The sequence below is a fragment of the Schistocerca serialis genome, chromosome 10, assembly GCF_023864345.2.
Source record: "Schistocerca serialis cubense isolate TAMUIC-IGC-003099 chromosome 10, iqSchSeri2.2, whole genome shotgun sequence".
NCBI lineage: Eukaryota > Metazoa > Arthropoda > Insecta > Orthoptera > Acrididae > Schistocerca > Schistocerca serialis.
The window spans coordinates 141,274,660-141,295,518 of record NC_064647.1 but is presented as its reverse complement, the minus strand read 5'-3'; the positions used below and the strand labels follow the sequence as shown (position 1 = coordinate 141,295,518).

The following is a 20,859-nucleotide window of genomic DNA, read 5'->3' as shown; positions in this document are numbered from 1 at the left end:
ACGGGAGTCTGGGGTGGACGGCAGGAGAGAACGGACATTGCGGCCGCACTCTGAGGCGACAAGAGAAGAGTTGTTGTGCACGGCTGAGAAGGGAGCATTGAGCAAGGCGGCAGTCAGCATCGCTTTCCGGGGGACAGAGCGTTGCGGCAGTCCAGCGAGCAGATACCAGCTCCGGGAGCAGTGCTCCGGTTTGTGGACGTGACGTGGGTCACATTTTGGCGCAGTATAGTTTGCTTGGTACGTATCTGCTGCTCCCTTTTGCCCACGTGTGTTGTTCTGTCCGTATGTGCATTGAAAAGGTTACACTCCGACTGGAACAGTGGCTTGTGCTTTAAGTTCATGCACCATGACTCATTTGTTTTGCTGCAGGCAGCTGTAATTTCAGAGTTTTTTTTTTTTTTTTTCGTCGCGATTGTCTTAGCCCGGTGGTGCCTAGTATCCGAGAACAAGACAGCTAACGTGTGACCTGTTGTTTTGGGTTTTGGAGTCCTGTTTGGGCAACCTAGTTATCACGCACACAAGTGTATTGCTGCTGAGTGAGGTTAGTCCTAATCTTGTGAAACTGAGCTTTCAGTGACTGGCTTGTCTGCAAATTAATTAATTTAACCTTTGTGGTGTGTTGTTTTTTTGCTTTCAATGGTGAATTTCTTGTCATTCATTTGTGTATGTTTCGCCGTTAATGATAACTGTGAGTAAGATAGCAAGGTCTTGAAGGGCTTGCGTATCGTGACTGTATTTTTGGCAACTGTTTAATTTGATTTCTTGTTTATCGGTCTGGTGAAAACTTATGCCAAGTTTACTAATTTCCGCCTGTGGTCCAGAAGTTGGTTGGAAGGTAAATCCTTTGGTAAATCTTTACTGGACCTAACTGTTCACTGATCTTGCGTTGAACTAATGCCATTATTAAATCATTTCTTGTATGCTATAAATTGTATTACCATAGACAAGGAGACAGGGCACATTCTGTGGTCGAGGGGTAGGCACGGTTGCTGCTTTGCGTGTGGCGTCTTGTTGCTCGCTATCATTTGCTGCGTTAGTACAGGCAGCATGAGATTTGTTTGCTCGTGGTTGTATGGTCGCTAGTCAGCTGTGCCTGCTCCCACTTCAGGGTGTGCCGTGTTTCGTAAGGCGTACGCCGACTTTCAGTCACTGTTACTCCTGTGTTGCTCTCGGTCACTTACCGAAACGTTAGTCTGTTTTAGCACGGTGGCCACTGGGCCGTGACGATGTCGGTTGATGACCAGCGTTGTGGCGGTAGCCCGCTCTGAGTGGCTTCAGTTGCTTGGACTTGGCAGTAACCTTCTGGTTAAACAGATCAAACGTGTTTATTTGCTGTAAATTCCTAAGTAGTTTGTGAGAAAAGTTGTAACTCAGCTTTTCATGATTTTACACAATTCAAGCATTTTGGTAAGGGATTTTCCTATCTATGTTTTATTTAAATGAGAATTATTTATTGGGGTTATTCACCTGTTGAAGCTTAACATAAAATTTGTAACTTAGCTTTCATGATTTTACTTAATTTAAGCATTCTTGTAAAGCAGTCCTTTATCTACGATATGTTGTTGTTGTTGTTGTGGTCTTCAGTCCTGAGACTGGTTTGATGCAGCTCTCCATGCTACTCTATCCTGTGCAAGCTTTTTCATCTCCCAGTACCTACTGCAACCTACATCCTTCTGAATCTGCTTAGTGTATTCATCTCTTTGTCTCCCTCTACGATTTTTACCCTCCATGCTGCCCTCCAATACTAAATTGGTGATCCCTTGATGCCTCAGAACATGTCCTACCAACCGATCCCTTCTTCTGGTCAAGTTGTGCCACAAACTTCTCTTCTCCCCAATCCTATTCAATACTTCCTCATTAGTTATGTGATCTACCCATCTAATCTTCAGCATTCTTCTGTAGCACCACATTTCGAAAGCTTCTATTCTCTTCTTGTCCAAACTATTTATCGTCCATGTTTCACTTCCATACATGGCTACACTCCATACGAATACTTTCAGAAATGACTTCCTGACACTTAAATCAATACTGGATGTTAACAAATTTCTCTTCTTCAGAAACGCTTTTCTTGCCATTGCCAGCCTACATTTTATATCCTCTCTACTTCGACCATCATCAGTTATTTTGCTCCCCAAATAGCAAAACTCCTTTACTACTTTAAATGCCTCATTTCCTAATCTAATTCCCTCAGCATCACCCGACTTAATTAGACTACATTCCATTATCCTTGTTTTGCTTTTGTTGATGTTCATCTTCTATCCTCCTTTCAAGACACTGTCCATTCCATTCAACTGCTCTTCCAAGTCCTTTGCTGTCTCTGACAGAATTACAATGTCATCGGCGAACCTCAAAGTTTTTATTTCTTCTCCATGAACTTTAATACCTACTCTGAATTTTTCTTTTGTTTCCTTTACTGCTTGCTCAATATACACACTGAACAACATCGGGGAGAGGCTACAACCCTGTCTTACTCCCTTCCCAACCACTGCTTCCATTTCATGTCCCTTGACCCTTATAACTGCCATCTGGTTTCTGTACAAATTGTAAATTGCCTTTCGCTCCATGTATTTTACCCCTGCCACCTTTAGAATTTGAAAGAGAGTATTCCAGTCAACATTGTCAAAAGCTTTCTCTAAGTCTACAAATGCTAGAAACATAGGTTTGCCTTTCCTTAATCTTTCTTCTAAGATAAGTCGTAAGGTCAGTATTGCTTCACGTGTTCCAGTGTTTCTACGGAATCCAAACTGATCTTCCCCGAGGTTGGCTTCTACTAGTTTTTCCATTCGTCTGTAAAGAATTCGTGTTAGTATTTTGCAGCTGTGACTTATTAAGCTGATAGTTCGGTAATTTTCACATCTGTCAACACCTGCTTTCTTTGGGATTGGAATTATTATATTCTTCTTGAAGTCTGAGGGTATTTCGCCTGTTTCATACATCTTGCTCACCAGATGGTAGAGTTTTGTCAGGACTGGCTCTCCCACGGCCGTCAGTAGTTCCAATGGAATATTGTCTACTCCGGGGGCCTTGTTTCGACTCAGGTCTTTCAGTGCTCTGTCAAACTCTTCACGCAGTATCATATCTCCCATTTCATCTTCATCTACATCCTCTTCCATTTCCATAATATTGTCCTCAAGTACATTGCCCTTGTATAGACCCTCTATATACTCCTTCCACCTTTCTGCTTTCCCTTCTTTGCTTAGAACTGGGTTTCCATCTGAGCACTTGATATTCATACAAATCGTTCTCTTATCTCCAAAGGTCTCTTTAATTTTCCTGTAGGCGGTATCTATCTTACCCCTAGTGAGATAGGCCTCTACATCCTTACATTTGTCCTCTAGCCATCCCTGCTTAGCCATTTTGCACTTCCTGTCGATCTCATTTTTGAGACGTTTGTATTCCTTTTTGCCTGTTTCACTTACTGCATTTTTATATTTTCTCCTTTCATCAATTAAATTCAATATTTCTTCTGTTACCCAAGGATTTCTACTAGCCCTCGTCTTTTTACCTACTTGATCCTCTGCTGCCTTCACTACTTCATCCCTCAAAGCTACCCATTCTTCTTCTACTGTATTTATTTCCCCCATTCCTGTCAATTGCTCCCTTATGCTCTCCCTGAATCTCTGTACAACCTCTGGTTCTTTTAGTTTATCCAGGTCCCATCTCCTTAAATTCCCACCTTTTTGCAGTTTCTTCAGTTTTAATCTACAGGTCATAACCAATAGATTGTGGTCAGAGTCCACATCTGCCCCTGGAAATGTCTTACAATTTAAAACCTGGTTCCTAAATCTCTGTCTTACCATTATATAATCTATCTGATACCTTTTAGTATCTCCAGGGTTCTTCCATGTATACAACCTTCTTTCATGATTCTTAAACCAAGTGTTAGTTATGATTATGTTGTGCTCTGTGCAAAATTCTACCAGGCGGCTTCCTCTTTCATTTCTGTCCCCCAATCCATATTCACCTACTATGTTTCCTTCTCTCCCTTTTCCTACACTCGAATTCCAGTCACCCATGACTATTAAATTTTCGTCTCCCTTCACAATCTGAATAATTTCTTTTATTTCATCATACATTTCTTCAATTTCTTCGTCATCTGCAGAGCTAGTTGGCATATAAACTTGTACTACTGTAGTAGGTGTGGGCTTCGTATCTATCTTGGCCACAATAATGCGTTCACTATGCTGTTTGTAGTAGCTTACCCGCATTCCTATTTTCCTATTCATTATTAAACCTACTCCTGCATTACCCCTATTTGATTTTGTGTTTATAACCCTGTAGTCACCTGACCAGAAGTCTTGTTCCTCCTGCCACCGAACTTCACTAATTCCCACTATATCTAACTTCAACCTATCCATTTCCCTTTTTAAATTTTCTAACCTACCTGCCCGATTAAGGGATCTGACATTCCACGCTCCGATCCGTAGAACGCCAGTTTTCTTTCTCCTGATAACGACATCCTCTTGAGTAGTCCCCGCCCGGAGATCCGAATGGGGGACTATTTTACCTCCGGAATATTTTACCCAAGAGGACGCCATCATCATGTAACCATACAGTAAAGCTGCATGCCCTCAGGAAAAATTACGGCTGTAGTTTCCCCTTGCTTTCAGCCGTTCGCAGTACCAGCACAGCAAGGCCGTTTTGGTTATTGTTACAAGGCCAGATCAGTCAATCATCCAGACTGTTGCCCTTGCAACTACTGAAAAGGCTGCTGCCCCTCTTCAGGAACCACACGTTTGTCTGGCCTCTCAACAGATACCCCTCCGTTGTGGTTGCACCTACGGTACGGCTATCTGTATTGGTGAGGCACGCAAGCCTCCCCACCAACGGCAAGGTCCATGGTTCATGGGGGGGGATCTACGATATATTGATTGGTAATTCTTTATTGGAGTTATTCACTGGTTGAAGGTTAACATATGCTTGCAACCAAGTTTATGTCCTTGCTTAATTGAAATTTGTTAAGAGCCTTTATTGCTGGAAGATCATTAAAGCTTGGGCGCTTGTAATTGTGAATACTGTTGTCTGTCTATGTTGTGGGCTACCCTTCCACTTCCACAGCCAAGCTGTCCTATCTACCAGTACAATGGTAGCAGAGTGTGGTAGTGTCTGGGTTACGTGTGCTAGCAGCACTATTCACAATTGCGAGCTTAGGTAGTATTATGTTTGAAATTTGTTTGGAGCGCATACTTTCTCTTGTAAAAATGTTTCAGGCTAAGCAGACGAGCCACTCGCAGCTGAGGAGTTGCCCGGGTATCGGTTATTTGCGCAGAGAGCTGCTAGCTTATAAGTCGGAGGTTCGTGGGGCTCCTTCTGACGATACCGTGGCCGAGTTGAGCGCGCGGCTACAGGGCGTCTCGGACCGGCCGGTGTGCGCAACGGTAGAGGGCGTCGGTGAGGTAGGTGCCACGTTTGCGTTGTGTAGCACGTCCCTTTCAAGTGTGCAAGACAATTTGGAGTTTATGGGTGGTAGTAATCCTTCTCGCAAACAGATCGGTCATATTCAAGCCCATCTCAATCACTGGGCAGGTAGACTGCATGATTTAGAACGAGTGCTGGTTACTCCGGAGCAAAGTACTACTATTCGACAATTAGTCAGGAAGGTAATGCAGTTGCAGACTCAACTTAATGCGGTAGGTTGCCTTGAAGAGAGTGTAGGGCATGTTGAAGAGTTAGTTTACCGCAGGGGGGATGATTCTGACCTAGCAGGTGGTGGCGCTAGGACTAATCCTTGTCCCCCTGAGTCCTTTGCTAAGTTACCTGACCCTTTGCTCATATTTGTACACGGAATAAATAAACTGACCTTGGATGAGTTGCCCGGTGTTGTCAAAGTTCTATGGTTATTAGTACGTTTGGAAATTCAAGCTGATATATTAGAGGTGACACATCATACTATTTTGCAGTTTATTTATCTCTTGTGTGAAGGAATGTTGAGCTCTATCATTGGTCAAGTCTTGGAGCACGGAGAGGGCTTGTCGCACTTGCGTAGGAGGATTATTGATAGTCGCTTGACCGAACGCGTGAGAGCAGATTTAGTTAACCAGTACTACCGCCGGGTTCAGAGGTCGACTCAGACACTCCAGCAGTATATTGAGGATGTTAGGGTTGCATACGAGCTCTGAATCTAAATGTTGTTGAAGGAGAGGTGATAGACATTATTTTGTAAGGTAATAGGCCCGAGGATAGGTCGCGAATAATGTTTGCCAATAAGCCCGTGTCCTTCCAGGATCTAGATAGGCTCATGTTGACCATTGAAGGATTACGTTATGCTGACAGTAGGCGTGGTGGGGCAGGTCATGCGGGGGCGCAGACCTGTGTAGGAGAATGTGTTGGGAGTCGAAATGTAAGTTCCGGAAACCCCGTGCCCAATTTCTCTAACCGTCAGCATAACCGTAGTGGGGGATCGAGGATGGCAGGTAAAAGAGGCGCTTGTTTCTGTTGTGGTGCTTTGAATCATTTGGTGCGTGAATGTCCTGAGCAGAGGAAGCCGCATCCAAGAAGCTGATGCCAAGTTTTGGGAGGTACTGGACGCGATAAACCACCTTTGAGGTCTTGCAAATGGATAAGGACCGTGTTCGGTCAGTCCTTGCCGTTGATCTGTGCCTTCCTTAACCACGAACCAGTCTGCACCTTGTTGGATTCATGAAGTAGTTTTTCTTTGTTGGATTACCAGTCTTATCTGGATAATAAACAGAAGTGTCGCTTACCCTCCTTGCGATTTGCCTTATAGGGATGTCGTGTTGTCAATGGACAGGTGTTACCTCTAGTAGGTTGCTGTATGGGGAGTGTGTCTGTAGGTGATTTTTCCTGGCCTGTCGAATTGTTGGTGGTTAAGAATCTTGCTGTTCGTCTGTTGCTCGGATGTGATGCATACCGGCATGATTTTGAATTATGCTGCTAAGAAGTTTTTCTTTAATTTTTGTCCTAATAGGGAGTTTTCGTTGTGCTCTTGCCAGAGGGTATCGGGTGTTAATAAGGTTTCGGTGTCTGATTCCGGCTTTGGTGTCGGTCATCTGGAGAAGGGGGAGCGAGAAAGCATTTTGGGGCTCTTGAGCCAGTTCCCTGATGTGTTAACTGATGAGTTAGGGGTGACTGACCGTATATGTTACAAGATACAATTAACTGATGATGTTCCTGTTAGGCTGCCGCCTTATCGCCTGTCGCCCCCTAAGATGGTGCTTTGCGTCGTATTATAGATAAAATGTTAGAACAGGGGATAATTAGACCATCCACTTCTGCCTATTCGTCGCCCATGTTCCTGGTCCCCAAGGGAGATTCAGGCTACAGGCCAGTTGATTATAGGCAGCTTAATCAGAAGGTAGTTTTGGAATCAGTGCCATTGCCAGACCTACATCACTGCTTTACTCGGTTTTTGGGGGCAAAGATCTTCACTGTACTCGACTTGAACCAGGCATACTACCAGATTCCTCTTGCTGAGCAGTCTAAACCAGTTACTGCATTTTGCACTGACTGGAGCTTATTCGAGTTCAATTGAGTCCCTTTTGGTCTGTCTACCAGTGCTGCCGTCCTTTCTAGGTTGTTGGATAATGTCTTAGGCGATGTTAAGTATAAATTTCTTTAGAATTATCTTAACGACGTGGTAATTTTTAGTGCGAGTCTTGAGGAGCATCTTCGACACCTTGAACAGGTCCTTCTACGCTTGCGTAGTGTGGGTCTTACCGTCAAACGATCTAAGATTAAGTTAGCATCCAAGGAGATTTCATTCCTGTGGCACTTGGTGTCAGCCGGTGGGGTCCGTATTGATAAGGACAGGACTAAGGATCTTCAAAAATTTCCTCCTCCAAAGAATAGAAGGGCAATTGCTCGCTTTATTGGAATGGCGAACTTCTTTACAAAGTTTGAACCCCAATTCGCTCAGTTGGCTGCGCCCTTGAATCTTCTGCATAAGAAAAATCAAGCATTTCAGTGGGGTGAGTCCCAGCAGTCAACATTTGAGGCAATCAAGGCCACTCTGGCGAACCCACCTGTTCTTGCTGTCCCCGATTTTCGTAAGGCCTTCGTAGTTCAAACTAATGCTTCGATTTCAGGCGTAGCCGCCGTTCTCCTGCAAGAAGGTGATGGTGAGAAGGGTCCTATTGCTTATGCTTCAAGAATGCTTTCTGCAGCGGAGCTCAAATATTCCGTGTGTGAGTTGGAGGCGCTTGCCGTTCTATTCGCACTTGATAGGTTCAGATTCTACCTTCAGCATAGGCTTTTCTTACTGGAGACAGACAACCAGGCCTTGAGTTGGGTCTTGGCGCACCCCAGGAGAACTGGTAGAATAGCTCGGTGGGCAGTTAGAATATCAGCCTTTAGATTCACAGTCCGACATATTCAAGGAACGGAGAACTCTGTCGCCGATGCTCTAAGCAGGATGTTTGACGAAGGGACTAGTAATGAGCAGGAAGCCGTTGGGGTCGAACCCTGTAGTTGGGCAATGGGTATTTTATCCGAGGTTCCTGAACTCTTTGGTAATCTTCATGAAAGGCAAGAGCAGGATGTACACATCGCTCCGATTAAAGGCCAGCTTGCCGAGGGGAAGGAGGTGTCAGGGTATTGTGTCCATAAAGGGATTGTCTGCTATCACACTAAGAGAGATAACAGAGAAAAGATTTGTCTTCCTACGGAGCTGGTTCCTGCTGTCTTCCATAATTCGGTGGTTGGTGGACACTTGGGTCTGGCCAAGACTTTAGCTAGAGTCAGGGAACACCTTACTTGGCCAACCTTGTATAAGGATGTCTGCAGATTGGTCAAGCAATGTTACCAGTGCAAAGGGGAGGGGAGGGGAGGGGAGGGGAGGGGACGAGAGGGGAGGGGAGGGGAGGGGAGGGGAGGGGCGGGGCGGGCAGGGGCGGGGCGAGGGGGGCGGGGCGAGGCGGGGCGAATCTATAGATGGACAGTTTGCTTTTTGAAAACTGATTCTTTGAAGATTTTGTGCCAAGTGTAATAAAATCTCTAAAAGAGGAAGATTTGTCTCTGGAGGCCATAATGTCACTTGACAATGCTCTGCTACACCCACATGTAGAAGAACGGGTCAGTGGTGGCATCAGTGTGAAATTTCTGCAGCCTAAAATAACAGATCTGTTACAACCACTGGACCAATAAGATCTGGAAAATGTTATGCACATATATAAGATACAGCTGATGCATAAGTTTCATGAAAAGGAGCGGAAATGGTGTAATAAAAAATTTGAAATTGATAAGTGTCGAAGACAAAATTTATGTTATGACAGCCGCATGGGACCGTGTTGCATAATTAACTACTACAGAGTCTAGAAAAAAATCTTTGGTCAGCCATTTGTGAGTTTACTGATTATTTTGCACTTCATTTACAGAAAATGGTGACAATGTTGACCTGTCGGAGTTCATTTAAGCATATGTAAATATTCAAGGGAGCTCAGATATAGGTGTTAGTGACATTGGGATCATGTGACAGCGTTCACTTACATAAGTGGTAAGTTTGCACTGATGGAAGAGAGGAGTTATCAAAAATGAAGAATAATTACATCAAGTATCATATCATTATCGTCGTCATAATCATCATGAAGATGAACAGTTTCCTGCCTCTGGCTGAGTCTGTCTGGAACGAAAGGCTCCCCATCTAGTCCTGCTTTCCCACCATCTTCTGTGTACACTCTGGTCCGCTCCTCGCCTATCTTTTCAGCACATTCCACATTTTTCAGTCATTTACCCCCTTGGTTTTCCTCTAGGTCATTTCCTTCTCACCTCCATTTGATTTATCTTCTTGGGAATCCTCTTGCTGTCCCCTCTCTTTAACTGACCATTCCATCTTAGCCTTGATGTCTCTGCAGGGGTTCCTATTTCACTATTTCCCTTACCATTTTATTCTCCTAGCCTACTTTTGAGGAAATTCATTTCACATGCCTGTAATATGCTTACATCTCTTTTTTTGTGGGAGGTCTTTGATCCAAACCAGGCTCCTAACACTTCACAGGAATGTTTCTACCTGTCTCCCACATTCACTGATCTCTTTCTCATTTCTTCTATTTTCCTCTGTCGCACTTCTCAAGTACTCGACACTTCAGTTTTCTTCAATTGTTCACCTCCAATCTTCATCCCACTAGTTGATCTATCTTTCCTTCCAGCTGTAACAGGATCTCACATTTGTTTACATTAAATTTCATTTCATACTGTCCCACGGTTCTCTCCCAAGCATTCAGCTGTTACTGAATCTCTTCCTCCCTATTTCCCCAGATTATCATCAAGCCATCCGTGACCACCATTTCTTTCATCTTGTCTTCTCCAGTTTTTTACTGCCATCACAGTCATGACCTCATCCATGATGAGGAAATATAACAATGCACAGCCCTTAACACCACTTGTTTGCATAAACCAATCTATTCTTTCATTTTCCATTTTCACACAACTCAGACTTCCACAGTACACCTTCTCCACTATACTTGTGTCTTTTTTCCAGTGCTTCCCAGAACTTTCTTCTATAGCAACAAAGGCCACCACAAGGTCTCCCCCAAATTCATATTGGTGCTACTAGAGCAGCCTCATTGCAGATATGAGGCCAACAGTTGACCTCCCCAGGTCTGAAGCCATGCTGTTCCCCTCTCAATTTGTTCTTAACCCTTGTCCAGATTCTGCTCTCCAGGATCTTTTCATATACCTTGGCACAGTATGGTATCAGTGTGACTCCCCTGTAGTTCCTATAATCCTCCCTACTACCTTTATTGAATACAAGGACAATTAGTGCCCTCTTATAGTCTTCCAGAGTCTTCTCAATCCACATCATCACCGTCCCCTGCCGCCTTCACCAATTCGATACTTACCTCATCCATCCCTGGTGCCTTTCCTCCTTTCATCTTGACCAGCACTATTTCCATTTTTTATCATGTCAAGTTCTCCTTCCCTCCCCCTTCCCATTTCTATCCATCATCGTTACATCTTCTCTCAAACCTCTCCTCTTACTTTTGACCATTCCATATGGTACTTTCTTAGCTAACTTCCTTTATCATCTTTATCCATTCTTCCATCCAGTTTCTTCTCTCCTCAGCCACTGTCTTATGTGCCCCTTTCTTCTTTTTCTGATATTTCTCTCTTGGTAATTCAGTCCTTTCTAAGAAGCACAATCTGAAGGCCTTGCTCTTCCTTCCCACTACCACCCTGACATTTTCATTCTGCCATGGTGTCACTTTCCAACGTTTCTGCCAATTGTTCGTCCAGATACACCTACCATAGCTTCAACCATAGCACTTTTGAATTGCGCTCCATTCCTCTTCTCCTGCTTTTAGATCATTGTTTGGTAACCTTTCCCTTATAATTTCACTGTATTCTTCCCTCACTTCCTTTTCCTTCAGTTTCCATACTCTAATTCTCCCTTCCTGGTTCTCTCTCTTCCTCCATTCCTTCATGATTCTCATGCTCATCGCTAGTAGCCAGTGGTCACTATCCAGTGCGTCAGATGGTAGTACATTTATATCCATTACAGTCCTCTTTGTTTCCCAGTCACAGAGAACATAATCCACCAAAGATTTGTGTGTTAGATTCATTCTGTATCACACTATTTCATGGCTCTCTTTCTTCTGAAACCAGGAGTTACCTATCACTAAACCATTTCTCTTGCAGAATTCCAGAAAACTGTTTCCTTCTTCATTTCTACTTCCCCCATCCTTCAGCTCCCAGTACATTTCATACCCTTGGCTTTCACTCCCTACATCTGCATTCAAGTCGCCCATAACTTTGTCCATTCAAAAGATTTTTTAGTTTCCTCAAATTCCTCCTCCTCTTGATATGTGTAACCCACCTGAGTGGCATACATCTGAACTACCTCCATACTTCTTTCCCTTGTCTATATGTACATTATTAACTGCAATTCACAATTAAGTGCCTGGCAGAGGATTCATAGAACCACATTTAAGGTACTTGTTTACCGTTCCACCCTCTAATAGTGCATGGAAAAATCAAACCCTTAAATCTTTCCATATGATCCCTAATTTATTTTACTATGGTGATAATTTCTCCCTAAATAGGTGGGCATCAAAAAATATTTTCACATTCTGAGGAGAAAGGTGGTGATAGAAAAAATTGAAAGAAAGGGAGCTCATTTTGTATTATCGCAAAATAAGGAAGAGATTGCCACAGATGTGATACGTGAATTGGTGTTGCAGTCATTAAAACAAAGGTGTTTTTGCTGTGACAGGACCTTCTCATGAAATTTCAATGTCCTCCATCAACTCTATCTGATGCCAATCCCACACCATACAGCAATACCGCAGAAGAGGGAGAACAAGTATAGTACGAGGGTCGGTCAAAAAGTAATGCCTCCCATTTTTTTTCTACTTAAAGAAATTAAGTTAAGTGAAAAATTTGAATTTGGCGCCATTCCTCAAACCTTCTTCTGCAATCCACTGCAGTAGTAACTTTCTGTGTCAACAGGTGGCAGCACAGCAGAAGTTTGTAAGATGGCCGACATCGATGTTCGTTTGAGACAGCGTTGTGTGATTGAATTCTTGAATGCAGAAGGTGAAACGCCCATACGCATTCATGAAAGACTGAAGAAGGTGTATGGTGTTGTGACAGTGGATGTCAGCACTGTTAGACGATGGGTTCGTCGTTGTAAGGAAGCTGAAGGGCAAACACCGTTGACTGACGAAAAGCGGAGCGGCAGGCCGGTGAGTGCAGTGACTCCACACAAGATTCAGCAAGTTGATGACATCATTCGTGGTGACCGTCGGGTGACTGCAGATGAAGTGTGTCGCATTATTTCTCTTAGTAAAGGCAGTGTGATCACGATTATTAAACAATTGGGGTACTCAAAAGTTTGTGCACGGTGGGTTCCAAGAATGTTAACCGATCAGAATAAAGAGGCAAGGAAAACAATAGCCTCCCAACACTTGCAGGGCTTCCGTTTGAAGGGAGATGAGTTTCTGAAAAAAATTGTGACCGGGGACGAAACATGGGTGCATTTTTTTGAACGCGAATCAAAGAGGCAGTCAATGGAGTGGCGTCACACAAGCTCGCCGAGGAAGAAAAAATTCAAAACTGTGCGATCGGCAGGGAAAGTTATGGCAACAGTTTTCTGGGATACAGAGGGTGTGATTCTGGTTGATTTTTTGGAGCAGGGATACACAATAAATTCTGTTCAATACGTCACAACCCTCAACAAACTTAAAGCACGTCTTCAGCGAGTTCGCCCAACAAAATCAATGGCAGATGTTCTTCTTTTGCATGACAATGCAAGACCACACATCAGTCGTCACACCTCTGACGAGATTGTCAAAATTGGATGGGAAGTTTTGCCTCATCCCCCATACAGCCCTGACCTGGCACCATCAGACTTCCATCTGTTCGGGCCACTAAAAGAAGCTCATCGTGGGATTCATTTTGAAGATGAGGAGGCCGTCAAAACATCCGTGCGTCAATGGCTTAGGAAGCAGAGCTGTGATTTTTACCGTGCTGGGATACATGCCCTTGTTCAAAGATGGACCAAAACTGTAGAGATGGGCGGAGATTACATTGAAAAATGACAAAATGATCCTCAATGTTGTGGTTTTCAACCTATGTAATTGCATTTAAATTTCCTGACAATTAAACGTAGAAAAAAAAATAGGAGGCATTACTTTTTGACTGACCCTCGTATAAGCAGTCTCCTTACTTGACCTGTTATGTTTTGTAAGTTATCTGCCAATAAATCACAGTCTTTTGCTTTCTTTCCCCAGAACATTATCTATGTGATCGTTGAAATTTCAATTATCTGTATTTAGTTGAGTTTACAGCATTTAAATTTAAACAATGGAAAATCCAGGATGGAATAATTTGTCAGCCTTTACATTTGACTGATTTATTGTGTGCCTGAAATTCAGCAGATTGCTTTTAGTGCTGGATTACTTCATACTTTTCTTTATTTAGAGTCAATTGTCACATTCTGCACCATACAGATATCTTGTCCAAATCATTTTGCAATTCATTTTGATCAACTGATGACTTTACATGATGGCAACTGACAACATCATCTGCAAACAATCTAAGAGGCTTGTCCAGATTGCCTCCTTAATGGTTTACATAGCTCAAGAACAACAGAGGGCCGCCTGTAACACTTTCTCGGAGACCACCAGATATTAGTTCTGTTTTAAATGGTAACTTTCCATAAGTTATTACAAACTGGAACCTTTCTGACAGGACACAAATCATCCTCCACAGACACACAATTTAACTAGAATTCACTTGTGAGGAATGGTATCAAACATGTTCTGAAAATCAAAAATACGGAATTAATTTGATGTACCCTGTCGACAGCACTCATTACTTCATGAAAAACAGAGCTAGCTGTATTTCCCAAGTACGATACTTTCCGAATCCATGTTAGCTATTTGTCAATACATCATTTTCTTCAAGGTGATTCATCATGTTCAAACACAGTATATGTTCTCAAATCCTACAGAAAATTGACATTAGTGATATGGGTCTGTAATTTAGTAGATTACTCATTTCCTTTCATAGGCACTGGTGTGACTTATGCAACTTTTCAGTCTTAGTGTACAGATCTTTCTACAAGCAAGTAGTTGGATATGACTGCTAACTAAGGACCTTTTGTATCAGCATACTCTGAAAGGAAGCTGACTGGTATACAATCTGGAGTGGAAGCCTTTCCTTTCTTAAGTGTTTTAAAGTGCTTCGCTACGCCGAGAACACTTATTTCTAAATAACTCACGTTAGCACTTGTTCTCGATTTGAATTCTGGAATATTTACTTCATCTTCCTTCGTGAAGGAATTTCAGAAAACCAAGTTTAGTAACTCTGCTTTACTGGCAGTACCATCGATAACATCACCATTGTTATCGTACAGTGAAGGTACTGGTTGCATTTTACCATTGTTGTGCTTTACATATCATGAGAATCTCTTTGGGTTTTCTGCCAGATTTTGAGACAGAGTTTCACTGTGGAAACTATTAAAAGCATCTTGCATTGAAGTTCACACTATATTTCAACCTTCTGTAAAGCTTTGGCAATCTCAGGAATTTTGTGTTCTTTTAAATTTTGCATGGTTTTTTGTCTCTTCAATAGTGTTGTGCCCTGTTTTGTGCACCACAAGGGATGAGTATCATCTCTTATTAATCTATTTGGTATATACCACTCAGTTGAATTTGAACATCTGGTTTATGTTTATACAATCAGACAGGAAGGAATGGTAACTGTCTCTTAAGGAAGGTGTCAAGCGAATTTTTATCTGCTTTCTTAAATGGATGTATTTTATGTTTCTTTTTGGTGGGTTTGAATGTTACAGTATTCAGTCTAACTACAACAATATTGTGGCCACCAGTCCCCGTACCTGTCATGATGCGCCCTTTTTGGCCAGAATTATTTGTTGTTAAGAGCTCAAGTATGTTTTTGCAAACATTTACACTGCAAGTGAGCTCCTATTTGTTCAAAATAATTTTCTGAGAAGGCATTCAGAATGATTTGGACAATGTTTTATGCCTAACACCAACTTCAAACTTGTATCTCTGCCAACATATTAATGGTGGACTGAAGTCCCAACAACTATAACTATATGATTGATGGTACCTATTTGAAATTACTCTCAAGTTTTCTTTGAACTGTCCAAAAACTGTATCATCTGAGTTTGGGGACTGGTAAAAGGAACCAGTTATTAATTTATTACGACTGTCACATATAATGTCGACCAATACTAAGTCGCAGGAATTATATACTTCAGTTTCACTACAAAGTAAATTACTTCTGACTGCAATAAACACTACCACCAACTGTATTTAATCTATGCTTTCTGAAAAATGTTATATCTGTACCTATAGCAATTTCAGATTTGGTGCTTTCTATTAGCACCTGGAGCTGTGGTTCTTTCCCAGCACAACTATGACAGTTTACGACTACAATACCGACTGTTCCTATGTTATTACCATGGGATATCAGTACCACATCTTTTAAATTTATTTGGTACAAATCTCTCAATTATCAAAACTATTTCTTTGAATTTAAACCACATCTGGTCTATGCTTACATAGATAATTCTGTTCTCCGTTATCCTGTCACTTGTCCTCTGTAATTCTTCTTTTAGAAGATCGCTCACAACAGCTCCCACTCCCTTTTGTTTTCCTCATTTTACTCCAATACTATCTGTAACTTCTCCTCAGTTTCCTGGTGCCTTCTACTTGTCTCTCCCATGCCTTGAATATCAAGCTTTCTCCTTTCTATCATATCCACCATCTTTTTTACCTTTCCTCTCAGTGTTCCAAAGTACACAGTTCCAATTTGTAGTCCATTTGCATTTCTGGGTAGTTATATTTTATGTCCATCCTATCTAAGACTAGTTACCTTGTTGGAAGCTGGTTGTAGATCCACTGCTGGCTAGCTTGGCCTATCATAGCTTCACCAAAGCCCCGTTAGTCACCACTTTTCGGAGTATAATATCACTTGAAATAAAAGCTGCTGCTTTTTTTTTTTTTTTAGCAAATAAACAGGCCGTCTCTATCACATCTTTATAATAGATGAAGTGCATCAAAATATGTAAAAATGGTAGCAAACATATGGCTGGTAGTTCATGAAATCACATTCATAACTAATGTTTAAAGCCACTGCCAGGTAACCTTAAGTGGTTGCACTAAAGTAGTTGCACTCGGTGACATGTGACATAAATTATAGAGTGCAGCACTCAGTCGTCCTTTTTTACATTTTACTATGCAAATCCAGATTTCAGCTAGGAGCTAGCCATTCTCAATGCACTACTGTATTCAAAGAACTGTGACTGATGCCTGGACAACAGGGACTTACATGCACTGAGAATAGAAAACAGTGCATTGAGAATGGCTAGCTACTAGCCGAAATCTGGATTTGTGTAATAAAATCTAAAAAAGGACCACTGATTGCTACACTCTATAACTTATAATGTCACTGTGTTACATGAGTGTGTCTGCAAGCAGAAACATATGTTAATAAGGAGCAAGTAAGTACAGGCATGGAAGGTTCTAGCAGAATGTAAATCATTTATGAGTGCCGGTTCTGACTACCCTCCTCTACAAACACCCTCTTCCCTGCAGTCTCTCCTTCCTCTATTCTGTCACCACGTTCACATCATCACATTGTCACGTGTGTTGACGTGTGCTGTTGTCGCAAATTCCTATCTCACACACCTGCTTCCTCCCTACGAGCCATCGGCCATCCTTCCCCAAGCCTCCCTCCCACTCCCTGCCTCTTTTCTCCCCTCACCCACTCCATTTTGCACAATGAGGCCATACATGTACGTGTGTGTGTGCGCCTGTGCATACTCCAGTGCAAAAGAAACATTTGTCCAAAATCTAAGAAAGTTTCCTGTCTTTTTTTTTGCGCCTGTCAACAGGTGAAAAATAAAATAGGAGTACAGATTAATGTGTCTAACTGCAGAATAGTAATGGAATGCAGCTGAATTAAATAAGGTGATGTTGGGAGACTAAGACTGCAAAATGAGATATTGGAAACAGAAAAATTTGCAATTTGGGAGCTTAATAACTGAAGATTTTAGAAGCAAAGAGGATCAAAAATGCAGGCATATTTTCTGAAAAATTTGAAGTGTAACTTTATGCAGAAGTGAGAGGTGGGAGATAGACAGTACCATCTAGAAAAGAGAGGAAACTTTTGAAATGTGCTGCTACAGAAGAACACCCCAGATTAATGGGGTCATTGGATAATTAATAAAGAAATAATGAATAAAACTGTAGAGAAGAAATTTATAGCAAAACTTGATTAGGAGAAGGGATCTGTTGATAGGACACGATCTTAAGTATAAAGGTGTCATCTGTTTACTAATGAAACTCTTCACATTAGTCTATCCTGAGCAAGCTTCTTCATGTCGGTGTAACTACTGAAATGCACGTACGTTTGAACCTGCTTACTACTGTCTAACCTTAATCCCCCCTGTAATATTTTCCCCTCACACTTCATCCTATTACCAAACTGACTTTTTTGGCACCACAGAATGTGTCCTTGACTAATCTCTCCTTTTACTCAAGCCTTACCATAAATACCTCCCCCCAATCAGTATGATTCAGTACTCCCTCATTAGTTATTTAATCTACCCACATGCCATACAATTCCTGCCTTTGACATTGGTGCAAAGTTAACATCAGCAACATCAGCAACTGTCTAACATGATGAGCATTGTCTCAAAAAATGATTGCAATCAGCTCTTAATGAATGTTGAATGGTGTCCTGTAGATGTGATCTTTCACGAAACACGACATAAAAATGCCTAGTAAAGCAATCTGACAGGCCACTCTCAGAGTGGGGAGGGGGGAGCAACCACACCCAATCTACCTGCACTCTAATACTTGACTCACCAGACTGCCAGAGTAGTATGTGGTAGAACACTGTTCTGTTGCAACAAGATCCTTTGGTGTACGTGAAGAGCATAACATATATTCAAATGTTGGGTAGTGCTGGTGAACGCAATTCTCATGTAGTAAATAACACAATGCCATGTGTATTTCACATACTTACATTAATTTATTAAGAAAACAATGTTCATTTCACCATACTGAGATGTAAATAAATGACATATGTATGATTTATATTTATTCTGTGCTGATATAAGTTCTTACAGCATTTTACTTTTTGTTAACACTTGCTCGTAAACAAAATGCACTCATTGTATCAAGAGTTTTCACACAAATTTTCAGCAATAAGAACAATATTATTTGTAATTCAGTAATACAGCACTGTAAAGAATTCATAATGTATCTCTGAAAGTGTTAACAATAATGTTACAATGAACACAGGTATGAAATTACAAATTAAAAATACAGTGTTGGAATTTGCTAACTATTATGTACTTACTATGTTCTTAAAAAGTAGTACTTTCAAATATCAAGGTCTGAATAAACAAAAATACCACTAGAAATTTATTACTCTTTGTACACTAACTGCTTCAATTATGGTTAAGTTTACTAACAACTGAATACTGCTCTGTACTATTAAAAATTTCATAAATAGCCACACACTTTTAACTGATGTACAGTATTTAGTCAGATAGCATTCAACAACAACATGTGACTGTCCGGTCATTGCATTGAATAGAAACATGGCACTACTTTTTGTTGGAAGGAGTGAAAGAAACAGGGTGTGTGTGTGTGTGTGTGTGTGTGTGTGTGTGTGTGTTTGTTTTGCCATTGAAAAATAAATAAAAACTGAAGCTATTAAGAAATGTATGTCAGGTTACTCAATAACAACTAGAATGTTGAACTTCTGTATACTGCACTGAAGTTAAGCACAATATATATTATTACCATTCTAACAATATCAATTTAATTTCCTTCATGTGATAGTACATTTAGATTATGTTACCAAGAAAAATCAGGTGAAAGCTAAATCTTGCATAAAAATATAAATGAGTTACCTTAGGACAGGAACACTTTCTGGGCAATTCCACTTGCAAGAACTGTTAATAATTGCGTCCACTTATACAAGGAGGAGGGGAAACGAGGCTCAATAAAGATGACCAGACATTGTCAAAAAATCATAGTGACCAATTTACTGAATTTGATGAGGATTTTCATATTAATACTGGCGACAGTTGTGGACATTAAATACTGCTTCCATGGTAAAAATTGTCATATACATAAACGAGATGACATATGGAATATTAACACTGTTGAGCACTGATGTCGCCCTCAGCTCAGGCACAAAAATTGGCATAGCTTGTATAATCTTCTACTTTCTCATCTAGGCTTGTCTGCATGGTAAGGATGTAAACCATTTTCATTTGTTATGTTCCAAACAAGGTAGTGAGTAAAACTGAGTTTGTGAGCTGTTGCTTTGACGCTGACAAAGTATTGTTTTCAAATATTGGAGTTCAGTGGGCCCACTTTGCATTACTGTACAGTGATAGCTTGTCATCTTAACTACAAGGTGTTACTGTGAGCTTTGTTACTAAGTTAGCAAATCATGTTATCTATGAAATGTAATTTCATTATACACAGACATTTTGTGTTTCCTTACAACTGATGATGATGTGGAAATGCACACACAAACACAATAAATGTTTTGTACTACTCCACTCACAAGTTACACTTTTTCCCTCCACTGAATACAGAGTTAATGTTGCTGATGTGTGTAGTTACCATTGATGTTCACTTGATTTGATATAGCAACAACCGAATTTGTTTATTTTCTCTGTCCACGTGTGTGTGTGTGTGTGTGTGTGTGTGTGTGTGTGTGTGTGTGTGTGTGTGTGTGTGTGTGTGTCACCTGGCAAGGCACTATACAAACTACAGACTGTGTAACATAGGAATCAAATTGTTTAACAAGCTTCCAAAGTACCTAAAGGGAAGTCACTCTACAGGAATATCTTAGTAATAAGTGTTTTATAGTATTAATGAATGCACTTTAAGGAAATAGATTACCTTCATTTGCACCATACTATCCATACTTAATTGAGATAAACTGTGTTTTTGTAATTGTTTCCAGCAAGTTATGACATTACTTGTGGCATATATGTTCAAAATCCAAATACTCTATGGGGAACAAATAAATTACTATTCTACATTATGTAGTGCAATTATCCACCACAACATTAGAACAACTCACCTCTTTGATGATGCTTTGTGGATCATGCGTATTATCGTGGTCATCAGGCACATCCCACTCCTGCAAACAATGACAAGGAGTAAACAGAGTTACCCTTGTGTTCGTATAAATGCTTAAGTCATATCATAAACACCAACCAACTTTTTTCCCCCTTCTACAACGTGCAGCCAATGATGTATGCAGAGCCAGCCAGCCCTTTCTAATTTAGAGTCCTTTGCAATTAATAGTTTTTTTTTTAGCGAGATGGGGGCTAACAAATGTAGAATTTAAATTTATGATCCTTACATAGATAGCTAGCTGTAAAACCCAAGTGTTCAT

The 20,859-nt window shown here is 41.2% G+C and overlaps 1 protein-coding gene across 17 annotated transcripts in view; it reads right to left on the bottom strand.

Annotated features, from left to right (window-relative positions):
- Window positions 1-20,859, bottom strand: part of LOC126424828 (zinc finger protein 501-like) — a 148,055-nt gene that overhangs the window by 101,226 nt on the left and 25,970 nt on the right. For all 17 annotated transcript variants that reach the window (XR_007576220.1, XM_050087622.1, XM_050087630.1 and 14 more), the window contains one exon: window positions 20,542-20,601. Coding sequence is in view for 16 of the 17 variants with exons in the window: in XM_050087622.1 (XP_049943579.1) it covers window positions 20,542-20,601 (60 nt within the window). In the remaining variant the exon portion in view is untranslated. The remainder of the gene's footprint in view (window positions 1-20,541; window positions 20,602-20,859) is intronic.